At 37.4% G+C, this 18,701-nt stretch overlaps 1 protein-coding gene across 1 annotated transcript in view; it reads left to right on the top strand.

The window, feature by feature from the left end:
• The window catches only part of LOC149776020 (uncharacterized), an 87,315-nt gene that overhangs the window by 20,068 nt on the left and 48,546 nt on the right, over positions 1-18,701 (top strand). The window contains exons 5-7 of the mRNA XM_089941691.1: positions 4,556-4,717; positions 6,587-6,770; positions 12,660-12,793. Coding sequence (XP_089797817.1) covers positions 4,556-4,717; positions 6,587-6,770; positions 12,660-12,793 — 480 coding nt within the window. The remainder of the gene's footprint in view (positions 1-4,555; positions 4,718-6,586; positions 6,771-12,659; positions 12,794-18,701) is intronic.

Here is an 18,701-nt window from a genome sequence, read left to right as displayed (position 1 = left end):
TAGCCTTGTGTACAGTGTCTTGTTTGGTTTATAATCTGTCCATCAGCAGGTGCTTGCTACCACACTGAAGGCCATATGTCTAGCCAGTTTTGAGCAGACCTGGAATGTGGGGTTAGATCTTGGATGAATTCAGTAAGATCCATGTATATTAATGAGATAGTCTGAGTGGCTAGACATGTTACTGCTCTGAGAGTCATATATCTGTCCTGATTTTGATTAGACTTTGACTGAGCGGCTAGACTGGGAGTCTGTTCCAACTTTGATTGGACTTGGACTGAGTGGCTGGACTGGGAGTCTTTTCTGACTTTAATTGGACTTTGACTGAGCGGCTAGACTGGGAGTCTGTTCTGACTTTGATTGGACTTGGACTGAGTGGCTGGACTGGGAATCTTTTCTGACTTTGATTGGACTTGGATTAAATGCTCATATTGTCAAAGATCGAAATGATTTTGATTATAAGGAAGATACATGCATATTAATGAAGTGATCTTGCATCTGGTTTGGCTTTGCTACATTAAAGAGCACATTTATGATCCAAATTTGATCAGATTTGGAACATTTGCTTTTATCATCAAGATCTCAGATATGTTTGAAAATCTATGCCTATGGATGAGATCTTGCATATTGATGAGATCTTGTGTCTGATTGACTGAGCTAGGTACTGTTCTGGAAGCCACATTTCTAATAACATGTGAGATCCACACATTAATACGGTGATATTGCATCTGATTGTCTAAGCTTGTTTTCACTCCAGAATCTGTATTTCTGATTCAGTTTTGATCCAACTTGTTAATTAGACTTAGATTTTCAAGATTTTGAATCGTTAGGATTATAATCTTGATCCATGCATATTAATGAGGTGGTTTTGCTTCAGATTGGCTGGGTTTGTCCGTCAAAACTCTAGCATCTTTATGATCCAGTTTTGAATAAACATGGTTCATAGGCGAATATCACAAAGATGTCAGATTAATCCAGTTATTATATGTTGATCTGACCGCTCCGGTGGCCTAGTGGTTAGAGCGCCTGCCTTGGCTGTGGGGGGTTGTGAGTTCGATCTCTGGCCAAGTCATACCAAAAACTTACAAAAATGGTACTAACAGCTGCCTTGTTTGGTGCTCAGCATCAAGAGGTTAGTGTTAGGACTGGTCGGCTTGGTGTCAGGATAATGTGACTGGGTGGGACATCATGCTACATGTCTGCGGCATGATGCCCCAGTGCTGGACATCACTATAAACTCACACTGCGACATCGTAGTGATATGACTGAAAAATTATTAAAGCTATGTTAAAAATCCAAATCACACACACACATATGTTGATCTGTGCATATTATCGAACCTTATTGGCTGCTTCTTACTACTTGAAAGACAGTATTTCTGACCCAAATTGTATTGGACTAGCTGAAAAGTCTTTATTTCAGGTCAGACCTGTGCATATTAATATGGTGATCTTGCATTTGCTTGGGCAAGTTTCATTTCCACATGAGATGGAATTTTTCTGACTCTGCTTTGATAAAACTTGATAAATAATACCGGTGCACAGTGATATCAGTTTACCATGGTAATTTATTCCAGTGGTACATACCACATTACTTTTTCTCAGTACTGGTACATCAATAGTTTCTGTCGGCAAGGAATGTACTTGAATTCCTGAGTAATCTTGCTACAAATTTAATGATATTAACAGTATGTTTTCATTTTTCATGACAAAATAATTAAAAAAATTATTTTTTTAACAAAACAGATGTATTGTCACAAATTAATTTAAATATTATAAACATAATCTTATTTTATGATCCTTTAATCTTATGTTGCACACATGTCATGTATGGAAATTTGATAGCCAAATTAGATGCTGTAAAACATATTCAGGCCAAGCAGAAAAATTTCAGAGTTAGAAAAAAAGAAGTAATTTGTAAGTTGTTTACTATTGTATGTTAATGTGTGAAGTACATACATTCCTTTGTAAGACTGCAAATAAACCTAAGATTTTCTAGAGAGCACTCATTTTATGCTTATGCAATTTCTGAAGTCACCTAAATATTTTCTAATTTGTTGAGTAAGCGTATTTTATATTTCTTGGATGTTTACCCAGGTATTGGCATCCCACTCACTGTTTCCCTGTCCATTATGTCAATAATGTAGCTAGGAAATTGTAGGCTTTAGTATCAACAGTTTGTTTTTATCAACAATCTCTCTAATGTCAGCACAATGCTTTTCACAGGGTGTCTGCTATAGCATAAGCTTAATCACCTTGCTTTAGTTAGTTTTTAGAGTACAGTGTATACAGCTACTAGCATACATATAGCAAATTCATCTACTCTTAGGTGAGGGGTGGGGCTGTGAATTTCTTTCATCTGAAATATTTTCTTTTATCTCAGGATGTTTTTTCTTCTTCTAATACTGTGATGGTTGTCATGTGCAATAAATCAGCACAATATATTTTTACAGCTGTTGACAGATTGAAATTGCTTTTTTTATTAAAAAATTGTCAGGTCACTGCCCCTGAACATTACATTGTTGGTCCCTAACATAATTCTGGTATACCATGGTACTTATTGCAGTATGTTCAGAAATACCACAGTATACTCTGGTACCTAATTTTTTGTGGTATCCAGCTCTAGTAAATAGGTTTATGTCATCAAGATTTCCAATGATTGATAGTTGTGAGTGAGATCCATACAGCATAATGATATAATCTTGCAGCCGATTGGCTTGTCAACACCTTAGCAGCTCTGTTTCTGATCATTTTTGATCAGACTTGTTAAATAGTCTTAGAGCATCAGGCTGTACGAAGATCTGATCAGACATGTTGAATAGTCTTATAGCCACAGGCTGTATGATGATCTGATCAGACTTGTTAAATAGTCTTACAGCATCAGGCTGTATGATGATATGATCAGACTTGTTGAATAGTCTTACAGCATCAGGCTGTATGATGATCTAATCAGACTTGTTAAATCATCTTATAGTATCAGGCTGCATGATGATCTGATCAGACTTGTTAAAATGTCTTACAGAATCAGGCTGTATGATGATCTGATCAGACTTGTTAAATAGTCTTACAGCATCAGGCTGCATGGTGATCTGATGAGACTTGTTGAATAGTCTTACAGCATATATAATCTATAATATATAATCATATATGATCAGACTTGTTAAATAGTCTTACAGAATCAGGCTGTATGATTTTGAATATGAGCAAGAATTCATTAGGTAATCTTGTAGCTGGTTAGCTGAGCTTGTTATGACTGGTGACTGAATTTTGATTAGGTTTGCACTGGCTTGGTAAATAAGTTCATATCATGTTCTTATGTTCTATAATATATGAAATCTGAATATGCTGATGATGTGATTTGCATTTGATTGGCTGGGCTTGTTATCTCTCAAGAGACTATAATTTTCATGATTTTTATAAAACTATATAAAACGGTTTGTATCAGACATTTGACAAGTTCATTTATGAGTGAGGTCTAAGCCTGTTATTTATTCCCTCGCATGGGTTGAAAAGCACTTTGCTTAAATGATGAGTAAACATTTGTGGTGATCTGCTAAATTTTCCAATTACTAGCATGATCAGGTGATTTATAATTCATGACAGAACAGTATTATTTTTAATACAAAGGATTTTCTATCAAAAATGTTGCCGACTTTGCTTGTTGAAATTCAGTACTTTCAAATCAGAAGTTTCTTTTCCATTTGTTTTGATCAAGCACATACAGATATTTTGCCCTCAGTAATTAAACATGCTTTCCAGAGGTAGAGCAGACTGGTCTCAATTTGTAATTACTTAAACCAGGTGTTAGAATGGTGACCCATCACAGAATGAATTAAGTTGTTAACTTGATTGGCTTTTTTTTATTTCTGTTATAACTGGATGAGTAACGTTTATTCTGGATAAATAAAGTATTTGGTCTTAGAGATTTTTCAACCCTGTCTTTGTCTTTGAAAATAATCAGATGATAATAAAATAGTGTATGTGTGTGACTTGGATATTTGGTGTAGCTTTAACAATTTTTCAGTCATATCGCTACCATGTCTGCAGTGTGGCAGTTTATAGTGATGCCTTGTACAGGGGCATCATGCTGCAGACATGTAGCATGATGTCCCACCCAGTCACATTATCCTGACACCAGGCTGACCAGTCCTAACACTTACCTCTTAATTATGAGCACCAAGCGAGGCAGCTATAAAATAGGGAAAATCAGGCTGAAAAATAGTTTACACTGTGTTCTGATCTTACATAATACATAATCCAGCTTAGTGAATGGTCAGTTTGAAGTAATTTTAGAGAGGTGAGTGATTACAGGCCCACTTGAGGATCTTGTTCAGTGTATACTTAACTTTGAACATTCTTTTTAAGATGCAAAATATTCAGTACATATGTTGTATCTGTTGAAGTGTGATGACATTTGGTTTATAATGTTCTTTTTTTAAAAATCCTGAAATGTGAACAATAAACCCATCAAAGCCTTTGTTCCTTCCCACAAATTATGACATATTGGTCATACCTGAGATGCCAATGGACATTATGATGACTATGTTAATCCATTCAAGGCAAAACAAGAAGCCAAGGTAAATGTACTGGAGGATGCTGAGTCTCTGGTGGATCGAGTGATTGAAGGAGAGATCAACTCATCACTTTGTGAGATGAGCAGACCAGTTCATAGAAATGTGGTCAGAGCAATCAATCGACTGCGAGAACAAATGAGATGGCAGGTGAAAATGGGCTTTAAAAAAAAATATAATTAGAGTTACAGTGGTCCCCATCTTATAAGGTAACCCTTTCTACACTGGGGAAGTGGCCTTTTAAGAGTGGTGGCCTTTTAAGAGGGGTGGCCTTTCAAGAGGGGTGGTCTTTCAAGAAGGGGACTATATTTGTGAGAAGTATGTGTAAGAAGTAAGAAAGCTACATGTAACTTCCAAATATATTATATCTTTATTTAAAAGTACCATTAATTATCAAATGGTTCCTTTGTCAAAAGAATATTCTTATTTCAATATAACATCAATATTTCTTAATTCTTTATCAGTTATGATGTTGTTTCAGTCTTTTCATCATCTATTGTTTTGGCAAGAACTCTTTGACTCTCCCCACTATCATTAAGTCAAATAACTTTTACTTTTTCGTTTATAATAAGAATTTTCCATTACATTATGACATATTAAACATTTGTAATGACTTTTTCCTATGTTGCTAATTGTATGTCAGTTTAATCAGATGAAATCTTTATACAATGTCATGTTTATAAAGAAAGTAATATGTGTATTCTCATATGGTTTTTCTGTCTTTGACATAATGATCTAATATTAATCATAGTGATACATGCACCTTAGCCAGCAATTATCTCAGTAATGAAAATCTGAGATCTGAAACAAACATCAGAAAAGATAATTGGATTGATTACCTTACTCTATGAATTAAATACTGGTTTTGAACACATATTAGATAACTGTGACTGCTTGTCTACCATAATACTTGTAGAAGACAGGACATTTAATCAACAAAAACCCACACATAATTATAACATGTGATAACAATACTAACATACCCGTTTTTTTATGGTACATCTATTTCTGAAAGGATAAGCAAAAGCAGGTCTAACCATAATTAGCAGATTTATTATATTACAATATCAATAAATGAAACAATTTATCATCAACAAACATTTGTTTTAAGTAGACATTGGTTTTGGGGTTTCCTAGCGATCCATATAAAAAAGGTCAATTTCTGAACACAGAACAACATGGTACCGAGATAGCATGCCAATCCAGAAGACAGTGGTGTGAGAAGAGATGGGGTTGTAGTCTGACAAATAAAATTGGGTTGAGCACCATTCAAAGGATAGACAGAGGCAGGGCTTGCAGATTTGGGATGTATCTTTCTGTACCTGCCTAGCTGCAACACTTTGAATTGTTTAAGGTGTAGATGGAACCTTTTCCATGTCAGTCGATTTTGCTTAAGGTACCATTCCACATGGAAACACTTTAAAATCTGTGAATTCATTTTTTGTGTATATGAATTTTCATAGTTTTACCAAAAATGATGTTTTCATTGGAACTTAATGCAGTCTTATTTCTTCCATGGAAGAAACAGACTTGTGTCTTTAAACTTGTGGCTTGTAACAGCTATAGCATTCCCATATATTCATACCACATGAGGGGCCCTGAGTGGCCGAGTGGTCTAAAGCACTCACCGTTCCGGATCACTGCCATCTCACCTCTGTCTGCGTATGTTCGAGTCCAAGGCTCGGCTAGCGTGGGTACATGGGAAAGCCTGCCAGTAGCTTCTCGTGGGTCGGTGGTTCTTTCTTGGGTTTTCCAGGGTTCTTCCTCCACCAGTTATATTGGGTGCCATATATGGCCTATCTTGTGCTGAAAAATGGCGTTAAACCCTAGAACAACAACAACAACAACATCATACCACATGAAAATTGGTATCCCGTTACAAATCATAGCGTGCTTCAGTTGTGGAAAATAGAGCAAACATTGTCTTTCTTTAATGCATTACTAAATTTAAATTCATCCCTTAATAGATAGATTTATAAACATTTCAGTAAATAAATGATTTACACATTTTCTTTGCAGGAGGATATGACTATAATACAGAGTGGAAAATCCATAGAACTGGAAAAATGTCAGAAAGATGGATGCCGATGTCGTCTGGTTCACTGCCCATTCTGTGACACAGATCACTTCAAACCCTCCAAGCCTGCAAGGGCTCGAGATCATTTAGAGGCCACCCACTTTGCACATGCTGTGCATTACGATGGTCATTACATTCTTCTTTTTGTTTTAAATGTCACAAGAACTTTCTTTGTACATAAACTTGGATAACTTACATATCAGAACACTCATATAGAGTTATTAGAGAGGGTGATATCAGAGTTCATCGAGCTTGACCTTCATTCCAGTCTTGGCTTGGTATTCATTTGTATTTGTTCTGCTGGTCATAGACAAGAGAACTTATGGGATGGTCTGTTGTCCATCATCCATTATCCTGTCAGCCCATTAGCACAACCTTGTTATCACTACTCTTCCTAAGTTACTTGGAGGATTTCCATGAAACTTTACACATATATTCATCCCTTGGTTTAGTTGGTCGCAAATGATAATAATTCTGTTTGGACATCATACACATATTGCCAAAACAGTTGCTATCCTGAATTTTGTTATTGCTACTCCATTCTGGTGAATGCTGATATCAGTTTGGGATTTTCACTCAAAGACTTCTTGTGATGTCTAGATGACAATAGGACCAGTCTGATGTCCAATGTGGCTGCCACAGAGGCCATCTTGAAAAATTTGTTATTGCTATTCTGCCTGAATGGAAAATCATATCAGCATCGGGTTTTCACCAGAAATACAATGAAATAACTCCTTCGTTTGTTCCTACCATTTGGCTGCGACCTCCACCATTGGCTTTTTACCAGGGTTATGGATTGTGTCTTCACCCTGTTCCAGTCGACTTCATCTATAACAATGGCAGGATACGTGGATGACATCCAACAAAAACATATAGTTAGTTCTGTCTAAGGCAGAAATGATTTTATTTCTCACTTTCTAATCATCTTGGTTTTCTAATGAACTGGGAAAAGTCTGACCTCCATCCATCCAGCCTTTTATCCATCTGGCTATAGAATTTATTACCAACTTGAATCGAGTATTACTTCCTCATGTTCGTGTAATTAGGATCATCAAGTCTGTTTCCAACATGTCTTGGATTTCAAAGAGAGTTCTTGCAATTCCTCTGATTATTTAATGTGGCAGCGCACTGGATCCCATTCTGCTATCGTTTTATGCAGCCATTACAAATGATACTGCTAGCACAATGGTGTTCATTTTCAGGTTCTCTCAATCAAACAGTTGTGATATGCCAGAGATAGATCATTCCTGTGTCACTGGTGCAGCCCAGTTGGACCAGTGGAGATCTTACCAGAGAAGCCCCAAGTGGAAATAATGGTATGTATTGATGCCAGTACATATGGTTGGGCTGCCTACCTGTCGCTGGACTTCACTATTATCAGCAGTTCATGGGAAGCAGCCTCTTCACATTAACATTCTAGAAATGAAGGCAGTCATCAATGCCTTTCACTTCAGGAAAGATTGACTCTCAGGCAAAACAGTCTTCATTATGTCTGACAACTCTGTGGTGGTGACCCATCTCCTCAAACAGGGGCACCAGATTATCCAACCAGTGTGTTCTGATTTTTAGAGTTAATACATTGGTGTGACAGTCTCCATATCAACATACAAATCAGACACATTACCAATGGGCTCAATGTCTTGGTTGACACTCTGTCCAGGAAAGGTCAAGTCCTTCACATGGAATGGTCTAGTCTTTACATAGATCTGTGAACTTTGGGGGTGTCCAGTGATTGACCTTTGGAATCACATGTTACCCACCTTTGTCTCTCCTGTCCCATACACAGAAGCTTGAGCTGTGGATGTGCTGTCAATCATTTGGGAGGGGTTATTGGCATTTGCCTACCATCTCATGTTCCTGATACCCAAAATAACACAGACGTTACAGGTTCAGAAATGCAAGACGATTCTGATAGCCCCTCTCACATGGAACAAGTCCTGGGTCACCAGTCTACTAAATTCAGTGATGATCTGCCCAGGAGGATTCCAGCCAAAACAAATCTTCTCAAGCAACCACATTCACAGGTGTTCCTTCCCAGCCCAGACCATGAAAGCAGCCTTGTGAGACAAACAGTTTAAACCTTCAATTGTAGAGAGAATCTAGAGTGCACTCTGAAGGCTTAGAGGTAAAATGGTATGTTTCAGGGACTGGTGCCATACCAATAACATTGTCCCTTTAAGTGCCTCAGTCCCTCAACTGGCTAACTTTTTTGTCTGGCTCTTCAAGGAAAAACAGTTGGTCCCAATTACTATCAAAGGCTACCACTCCATGATATCAGACATATTCTGGCGTCATGGTAGATGTGATATTGGGCATCTTCAAATCCTGTTGGGTCTTTTAGCCAATTTTGATCTCAATTGCTCAGATCCCTCACTCTGTTTCCATAATGGAATCTGTCTTGGGTTTTAACATGGTTCAGTTTGAATAAATTTGAGCTTCTTCGCTAAAGTTACAATCATGCAAGACATGTTTCCAGATAGCTTTAGCTTCTGCATGCAGGATTAGTGAATTGCATGCCCTTTCTGTTGACCCAAGCTATCTTCACTTCAGATTAAATGGTTAGGTGGCCCTCTAGACAACATCCAGGCTTCATAGCCAAAAATAGGTTACTGTCTATCGGTAATCAAAGAGTCATCATTTGACTGTTTTCCATAGTCAGTCGAGAGCAGTGGCCATGCAAGATCCTGTTTGTGCACTGAAACACTACTTGAATGGCACAGAGACAAGTTGTGGCACACTCTGAGGTCTCAAAAGATCAGAGTTGCCTCATGAAGATTACTGATGAAGACAACATTCTTGAGCCTTTGTCTCTGAGATTAAGGATTTCAGAGGCAAACCTTGAATCTGGTAGGTCCGGTGGTGGCAGCACAGATGGCCACCAGGCCCAGTTAAAATGATCAATACAGCATATCAGCTTTGCTGGATTTGCCTTGAAATTTTATAGGTAAGAATGTTTCAATATTTATCTTCTTAACCATATGCAAGGGTCTTAGGTCAAGTTACCCTAGGCTGTGTTGCTTATGTAATTAGGAGAACAGGTTATTGTTTTTGCATGGGGAATCCAGCCATCATTCCCTAGATAATACCTGAGGTAGAAGCTGGATGCTCAGCATTCCCTCCTTCTATTACCTATTCTTCTAACGTCATGTGATTGGGGAACATATTTGAAGCATAAAGCAGATTTTTCAGTAAATTATTTTTTACAGAGAATACCTGCCCAAGCACAATACTTAAACCCCTCCCACCCACCCTGTCATGCGAACATCTTCTTTAGTATATCACTCATCTAAAAACTAGTGATGCCTGACCATGGCAAGGGGAGATAATGAGCAAGAGGTATTGCCCTTAGTCTATGATGTTGACAGGAAAAGATGATTTTTGTCTTTTTGTAGGGCTGGATTCGCGAGGTAGAAGTCTAATATTCCTAACGTAATGTTATTTGAGTAAGTATTCACTGAGAAAATTAAATTGCTGAAAAATTTGTTTACAATGTTTTCATTTGCTTGTTTCCATGTGATGATCGTAGACATTTTAGAGACACCAGGTTGCTTGCAACATCAACTTTATATGCAGACCCGTTCACAGCAGCTTCCTTCAGCCTTTTGAAGGAAGAGACTTTATCACTGGTTGCTTTGCAGAGTTGACTGGAAGCAGTTGCTAAGACATCAAGACATGCCTTGTCTACAGCGGTGTCATATTTGGTAGATATGCTTTATATCCACAGAATTGGTTCTATAGATATGTCAAAGGTATTACTAGTGCATAGTAAAATCCTTCTTGGGGCCACTCTTCTTTAAGCATAAACCATGTTTGAAGGCATCATCCCTTCCATCACCTCTCACTGTCTGAAGGACCATTGACATAAATCCTTTGCTGCAGCTTCAGACACATCAAAAGTGGCCAGGAAAAAAATCAACCTTGTTGAGTCATGGGAGGGCCCAGGTTCCAAAGGGCATGCAGCCTGGTAAACATAACTCTTTCAAATCCCTTCTGCAATAGTATACAAGGTGGAGAACCTGGAAAGGCAAGTTGAGTGTGCAGGGTTGATCCCAGGGTTTCCATACTTCTCCTGCGAAGGATACCTCTGCCTTTAAAATCAGAGTCTGATTGACTTTTTCTTCAGAGGCCTGGTTTGGCTTTATGGAAGATGGGTGGGTTCATAAGTATGTATTTAAAAGTACTTCCTCTTCAAAGTAACCCCATCTTGTCCCATCAGTCAAACATAACCAAAGTAAAGAGGTGCACACCATTCTGCAGAAGGATGCTATAGAGAGGGTACAAAACATCAGATCACCGACCTTCTATTCCTGTATCTGTTTAGGTAGAAAAAGGTGACAGACAGAAGCTCATCATTGACCTTTTCACCATCATTGACCTTTTCCCCTTGAACAAATTCTGAGGTAACTGGGATTTGCCTCCTCCTTCATTACTGTCATGACTGACTCCTATATAACAGCAGGAAAAGTCTGTTAAATCATATATTCTTGCTGTTGGTCCACATTGACCAAGTTTGGATTTGTTCTGAACCTGGAGAAATCAAAGCTCATTCCTTCTTGAGATTTTGTTTACAGGGGAATAAACTTTCTCACCTGTCTTGGCCAGGTTTGTGATCCCTAAACAGAGTAAACATAATTCAGGATCTTTAAAGGACTCTACAAGCTAAAACCTTACTGTCTGCCCAGCTGTATCTTTCACTTCTGGTGTTGTTGAACTCTTTGCCAGACCTGGTACCATACGAAAACACCATTTATGTCCTCTCAAGTTTCTCTTTTTGGTAATCTGGAAACCACACAAATTGAAAAATATTTCTGATGGGAGCTTTACTGCATGCCCCCGAAACCCACTCTAATCTGCACACAGACAGTTCAGATTCTGGGTGGGGCACTTAACTCACTATCAGTGGAACTTATCACTAACTTACCAAGAGATACATCTTAGTTTGAGAATAAAAGCCCACAAAGTAAGGTTCATGCCTATGTCTTGGACCTATCTTTATCATTGATACGTGGTGGATATTATGAAGACTTTGTTTTGGCAATTGTATGCAACCATTCTCTCTTCCTAAGTTTAGCCCTTATCAGACTAGAGCTAAGGTATTTTTGCTTTCTGTCCAGAAGTTGTGTTTCAAACAGTGACCCAACCTGCTGCTAAGTGGACACTTCTCCTTAAGGTAATTCTTTTCCAGTGGAGGTCATCAACCATCATCCTTACTGACAAATTCAGCTAAATAATAATGACAGGTAACATATTACTGATATTAAAATGAATTTTTTTCAGGGTGGGGTGTAAAACTAATTTTAGTTACGTAATTTTCACTTTTCACCATTAGGTGCCCTTCTCAAACCATGTTCTGAGGTTCATCATTAGTTAAGGTCATTGAAAAGACTACAGATAGCACATCTGTTGTGTTTTCTAGGACCTTAACTAATGCAGGACAAATGTAATAGCACATTGCATAGAGGCCTGTGATGTGGATTCAGACTAGGTCGAATGTGTTGCTGTGCCATAAAGGTCCAAACTAAAGCTGGTTTGAAGAACAAAAATCTGTTAGCTTACCTGCTGTTGTGTCTGTCAAGATCTCCAATTTGACCTGTCTGTGAACACTGTACATCATTAATTGTACTTGGATATTCTTGTATCTTGAATCTATTTAATATTTTAAATATTAATCTAGATATAAATTAAAACTATTCATTTTATAATTGATTGCGTAATGGGTTCTAACAACATATATAAAGTGATTTGAAAGCTGCCTTATGTGTCACCTTAAAATAAAAAAGCAAAAAGTGTTCAAATCCCTTGCTTAATATCATTAGCATTTCTTTCTCCGCATAAAGCAACCTGTCACATCAAGGAATTCCTTTTCTTTTTTCTGCTGTGATGGTCATATCATTATGGGACCGTCAGGTATATTTGATCTGACTTTTTAAAGCTAGACTAGTTTAAGAATGGGCTGAAAAATTATTACCTCATTTCATCTTCTACTTTATTTATTAATTTATTGTCTCATTTCAGATGTGATGATTGTGAAGTGTTTTAGGCATTGTAAAGTGAAGAAGGTTGGACACTACCATTGTCCCATGTGTGATGGAGAATTGATAAAGAAGCAGGCATTCATACGACACCTGCTGTCACATGTCAGACACCTGGTATTATTAAAATTTAATTCTTTTATTCCCAAGCTGTGATAAAGCAGAATTGGGCAAATTGTTTTCCATCCATTTTTGCTCACATCTTTGCCAAATCCATTTTTCCACAATAGTACAAAACTGTTAAACTATGAACCATAAACTTTTTCATGGTCAGACTATTACCGCAATTTCTCATTAATATTTTTTGTGTATGTTTAAATTTATGAGACTGTTTTGACAAACGCCTTGTTAGAATGATTAAAAAATCACTGGAGATATAAAAAAAATGAAATTTAGTATGCATATTTGTGTGTGTATATATATATATATATATATATATATATATATATATATATATATATATATATATATATATGCTCATTAAATTTGCAAGCCAGTTTAGGAATGTTTCTTGTGCACAACCAGGTCTAAAAATGTAGACCACACTATATGCAAAGGCACGAGTTATGGAGGTATCCCATAAAAAACACCTTGTTAGAATGATTAAAAAATCACTGGAGATATAAAAAAAAAGAAATTTAGTATGCATATTTGTGTGTGTGTATATAGATATATATATATATATATTATAAATGCTCATTAAATTTGCAAGCCAGTTTAGGAATGTTTCATAACTTGTGCACAACCGGGTCTAAAAATGTGGATCACACTATATGCAAAATATGAGTTATGGAGGGACCCTATAAAAAACATGAAGTGATGCCATCCCCAATGGACATCACGAAAACCACTGGTGTTTGAGGATAACAAGGCTCTAAAATGGCTGAATACTTGTTTTAAAAAAGCATTGAGTATAATTGACAATAAAGCGCTTTTTCTAATGAAGTTGTTCATTTTTCTGTATAAATTAACATTATTTTTTCAAGATGCCCAGCCTTTAAAAGATTTCATCTGGTTTCAACAACCTTCACATGTATGTGAAAACATTGTGTATTATGTCACTGCCTTTTGTTATTGTTGATTAGTCTGGTTCCCTGCTTCATATGCACACAAAGCAGAAAACCAAGCTAGTTCTTGATTCAATTCACAAGGAAACCAGTTTCCGTTTTTTAAAAAAACTACGGACATTTATTTCGTGAAGCAACGATCACCATCAACACTCATGGTTTTATTATTGTTCTATTAGTAAAATATTAATGCCATGATTTCATTGCAAATAATAGTGAAACTTCTCATTCTTGAGGAAATCTCTGGAGTGCCAAGTCAGGAATTGCAAGTTAACTACAGAGTCTGAAATTCACTTCTCCACATTGAAACATATCTGTGAAACAAAGCTTTTTATTTCACCAAGTATTCATTTCACTTGGTTGCCTTGCTATCTTTGATCACATGTATGTATGAGTAGGCTAATTTAAGGTAGTTTAATTATATTACATACAAAATAATATTTATGACAGTGATCGATTGAGCAATTGAAATGTGTTAACTTGACACAGAGCCGTAACCCTGAACTATTATGAAGGTAGGTTTTGCATACCTTTTATGTTTTCTTTTATTCTACCCGTTATTTAGTACAAAAGATGTAATAACATGATAATACAAAGGATGTCAGCTTTTAATTCTGTGCAACAATACAATAAATAGTTCTGCAAGTCAGATATTAAAAGTTTAAACATAGCGCTTAATTAAGTTCTCACAGAAATGCTCACCAACGTAGATGTTATGGTGGCTTGACATATTTAAATTTTGAATACACAACAGCACATCACATTTATGATTATTTTACCTAAGCCGAACTTAAAGATGGAACTAAAAGATGAATTTCACTTGATAAATACATATTGGTATTTATTAAAGTTCTGCCTCGAGTAGGCATTTATGATATTTTTGTTGATCAAAACGTTATTGAATATTGTTATTCACAGCTTACAAGAGATTGTAGCCTGGAAATAAACTTTAACAAACAATATGACTGTGTATTGAAAGTTAATAATTTCAAAATGCTGACTCATATTTTCAAGTCTTATCTACCATTTTTGATGATAAAATGAGCAATATATCATGGTTTCAGGTATCCGTTTTGATCACGATTTTCTTTATGTTCAACAAATAAGGATAAATGATATGGTATTTTAAACAAAATAAAATAGGATCCATGCTTGATCCCATGTTATAGGTGGGTTTGCAAGTTCTAAGGGTGCGAGTTATCACGTGAGCAGTGTAATAGCATAATTGAGCAAACATGAGGTAGACAGATCAAATTTAGCAATGTATTTGCATTCACTTGTGATAGGGGCCCCGAGTGGCCGAGTGGTCTAGAGTGCTCTCCGTTACGGATCACTGCCATCTCACCTCTGTCTGCGTGGGTTCGAGTCTAGGATTCGACCAATGTGGGTATGTGAGAAAGCTTGCCAGTAGCTTCTCGTGGGTCGGTGGTTCTTCCCGGGGTTTTCCCGGGTTCTTCCTCCACCATTAATACTGGCCGCCATACATAGCCTATCATGTGCTGAAAAATGGTGTTAAACCCTACAACAACAACAATCACTTGTGATAATCTGATCAAATTTAGCAATGTATTTGCATTCACTTGTGATAATCTGATCAGATTTAGCAATGTATTTGCATTCACTTGTGATAATCTGATCAAATTTAGCAATGTATTTGCATTCACTTGTGATAATCTGATCAGATTTAGCAATGTATTTGCATTCACTTGTGATAATCTGATCAGATTTAGCAATGTATTTGCATTCACTTGTGATAATCTGATCAGATTTTCAGGCCATTAGATTGTTTAAAATTTTTTATTACAAATATTTCCACACACATTTAATAGGGTGGGTAATAAGTTACGGTGTTGTCTCTCAGTCTGTCTGTTAAAAATTTCATTTCCTTACAAAATCTTGAGTTTTCCACCATCCACAGCAGTGGTTTCCAAGCTTGTTTGATGACAACCCTAAAAAATAGTTTTCCTGAGCCTCATGACCCCATTTCTACATTTTGATAAGTTTTGCCACCCTTAAAAAAGTCAAGGTCTCTGTGACTGAAAGAAGAAAAATGTGTTTTATGCAGTAAGACTTGTTATACATCAGAGATTTGGATCAAACTTTGTGGATAGCTTTCATTATGGAAAATAATACGTTTCTTTGGAGTTAAAAGTTCAAAGGGCAAAGTCTCTGTGGCAGAAATAAAATAAATGGTATCTTTGTCAAATATATTACCTGATCCCATTAACATTTGGATTACACTCTGCTACCTCAGAATCCAATTAGCCCAGATACATTCCGTCTATATTTCATGTAGCTGAGGGGAAGTAAAACACTAACTCATCATGTTCCCACTAGGTGGTAATGAGTTTCCTAGATGTAACCAGTTAAGCTTTTGCTTGGAACTTTGTCTCCAAGAATCCATTGAATCTTATGTTTAACATTGATCATCCATAATTTTCAGTGGTATTGTATATTTAAACATTGCTATGCATCACGTATAAAAGATTTGTTTGATTTCTTGTGAATTTATTTGTTTTTGCCATTTTTTACTGGTCTTTATTGTTGATGTGATATCGATTGATGGTATTTTTCTGTTATTGTGCACTTCTTAGGTCATCTCAATAAAGCTAGGAGACGGGAGGGTTCATCTCCACATCCAAACTGTTATTATCTTCCCAAAGCTAGTTGGCCTATTTCATCCTTCTGTATAATTGTTGTATGCGTGTTTCTTTTTTCATCTCTTCTGCATCACAGAGATGTTAGTCAAAGGAAACGCTCCAAATTTTGTGGAATTCTTGGCATTCATGTGGCTTTGGAATCTTTTAATGAGCTCTATGGGTGATGTTGATAAGCTGCCTTCACCTCACAAAAAGCCTGGCCATCCAAACAGACAATATCCATGACAGGAGACAGCCTGACCATCCAAACAGACAATATTCATGACATGAGACAGCCTGGCCATCCATCCAGACAATATCCATGACAGGAGACAGCCTGGCCATCCCAACATACAATATCCATGACAGAAGACAGCCTGGCTATCCAAACAGACAGTATCTATGATAGGAGACAGCCTGGCCATCCAAACATACAATATCCATGACAGAAGACAGCCTGGCTATCCAAACAGACAATATCCATGATAGGAGACAGCCTGGCCATCCAAACAGACAATATCCATGATAGGAGACAGCCTGTCCATTGAAACAGACAATATCCATGACAGGAGACAGCCTGGCCATCCAAACAGACAATATCCATGACAGGAGGCAGCCTGGCCATCCAAACAGACAATATTCATGACATGAGACAGCCTGGCCATCCAGACAGACAATATCCATGACAGGAGACAGCCTGGCCATCCAAACAGACAATATCCATGACAGGAGACAGCCTGGCCATCCATCCAGACAATATCCATGACAGGAGACAGCCTGGCCATCCATCCAGACAATATCAATGACAGGAGACAGCCTGTCCACCCAAACAGACAATATCCATGACAGGAGCAAACCTGAACATTCTGATCCAACTATAGAAAGGATGGAATTCAGTTTTAAGGCTGAAATTGAAGTAGTTTACACAATTTTTCTGTCTTTGGAATGCCTTCCTCCACCATCAATAAATCCTGCTTACAAGGTCAAGGCCTCTGTGGACATAGACAGTGATGATGAATATCTGTCCTTCAGAATTTTGTCACAGTTGTCAATAGTTGCATAAATTACTGGCAATCTCTTGGATATAATTTGTGAACCTCACCATGACAAAATCTCATTCAATGATTATTATGCAAACGTACCTAACCTAGACAAGGATATTACTGCATTAAACATGTCTAACCCACTCTATTACAGAGCAGACAGACAAGTGTTTAATGCCATGTTTAAGCCTTTTTTTACTGCCTTTGCTTCCAACTTTCTTACTTCATTGGTACCAATCATATTATGATGTTTACTATTCAGACATACCTAACCTTGACAAAGACATTACTGTCTTCAACATGTTAGCTCCATTCTCTTATTAAGTGGAGAGACAAGTGTTTGATGCCATGTCTAAGTTAGTCACATACATTTTGTCAACTTTCTCCCTACCAGACCTGGCATTTCTTGCCTTCTTTCACCTAGACAAGAAGGCTGTAAGTGACCATGCCTGGGATTCATCTAACCATATCACCAAGGTAGGGTTGTTTATCAAATAAATAAATGCCCAAACTGCCTGGATTTGAAAGGAAGAGACGCACTTCTACACTCTTCTTCTCTCAAACTATATAATGAGTTGATAAAGCAGGTAGCACAGGAGTTGCCCCTTCAGCTTTTCATGCAATGCTGGTCTGTGAACAATTGTGTCGGGAACTGTACCAGAGAATGGACCATTGACCATTCACTCAAGAAAGATCGTAGAGGTAAATCCCCACAAGAACAGCAACCCTTTTTGTGATGAAGCAAGTGATGTGATAGGTGGTCTTATGCCCCTAACTTCTGAAGGCAGGCTGAGTGAGAGGAGAGGAAACAAAGTTTCTCCTTCTCCGTGCTTCTGCTAAACATCAGTGTTGCTGTACCTCCTGTCTGCTGGCAACCCTCATGTGGGCTCCAGACTCCTTCTGTTTTGGTAGATTTGTTGCAGCCTATTTCTGAAAAGTGATTGGATAATTTTTGAGGGGCATCAGGCTTTCATTCATCCAGTCTCCTCCCTGTTTTTTGTCTTCTACCTTCATGTTGCAGGTCCCAAGTGATGCAACAGTGGCTTATGTTTTACAGAAGGTGATGAAGCTTTTGCTCATAAACATGCCATGGAGGTTTTCTGATAACCAGACTCCTTTCGTTTCTTTTCCAGACTCTTTCTGGTAACAAAATACCAACAGGAAAATGGAGACCTTTTATAGACTTGAGCAGGCTCAATCAATTCATTACAGGGATGTGATGAATATGCTATTAGTTTTGACCTGTCCTATGTGTATTTCTATACACCTATTCACA

This window comes from Sinohyriopsis cumingii, chromosome 18 (assembly GCF_028554795.1).
Source record: "Sinohyriopsis cumingii isolate HCF-2022 chromosome 18, ASM2855479v2, whole genome shotgun sequence".
Classification (NCBI taxonomy): Eukaryota; Metazoa; Mollusca; class Bivalvia; order Unionida; family Unionidae; genus Sinohyriopsis; species Sinohyriopsis cumingii.
This window is presented reverse-complemented; position numbering and strand designations above follow the sequence as displayed.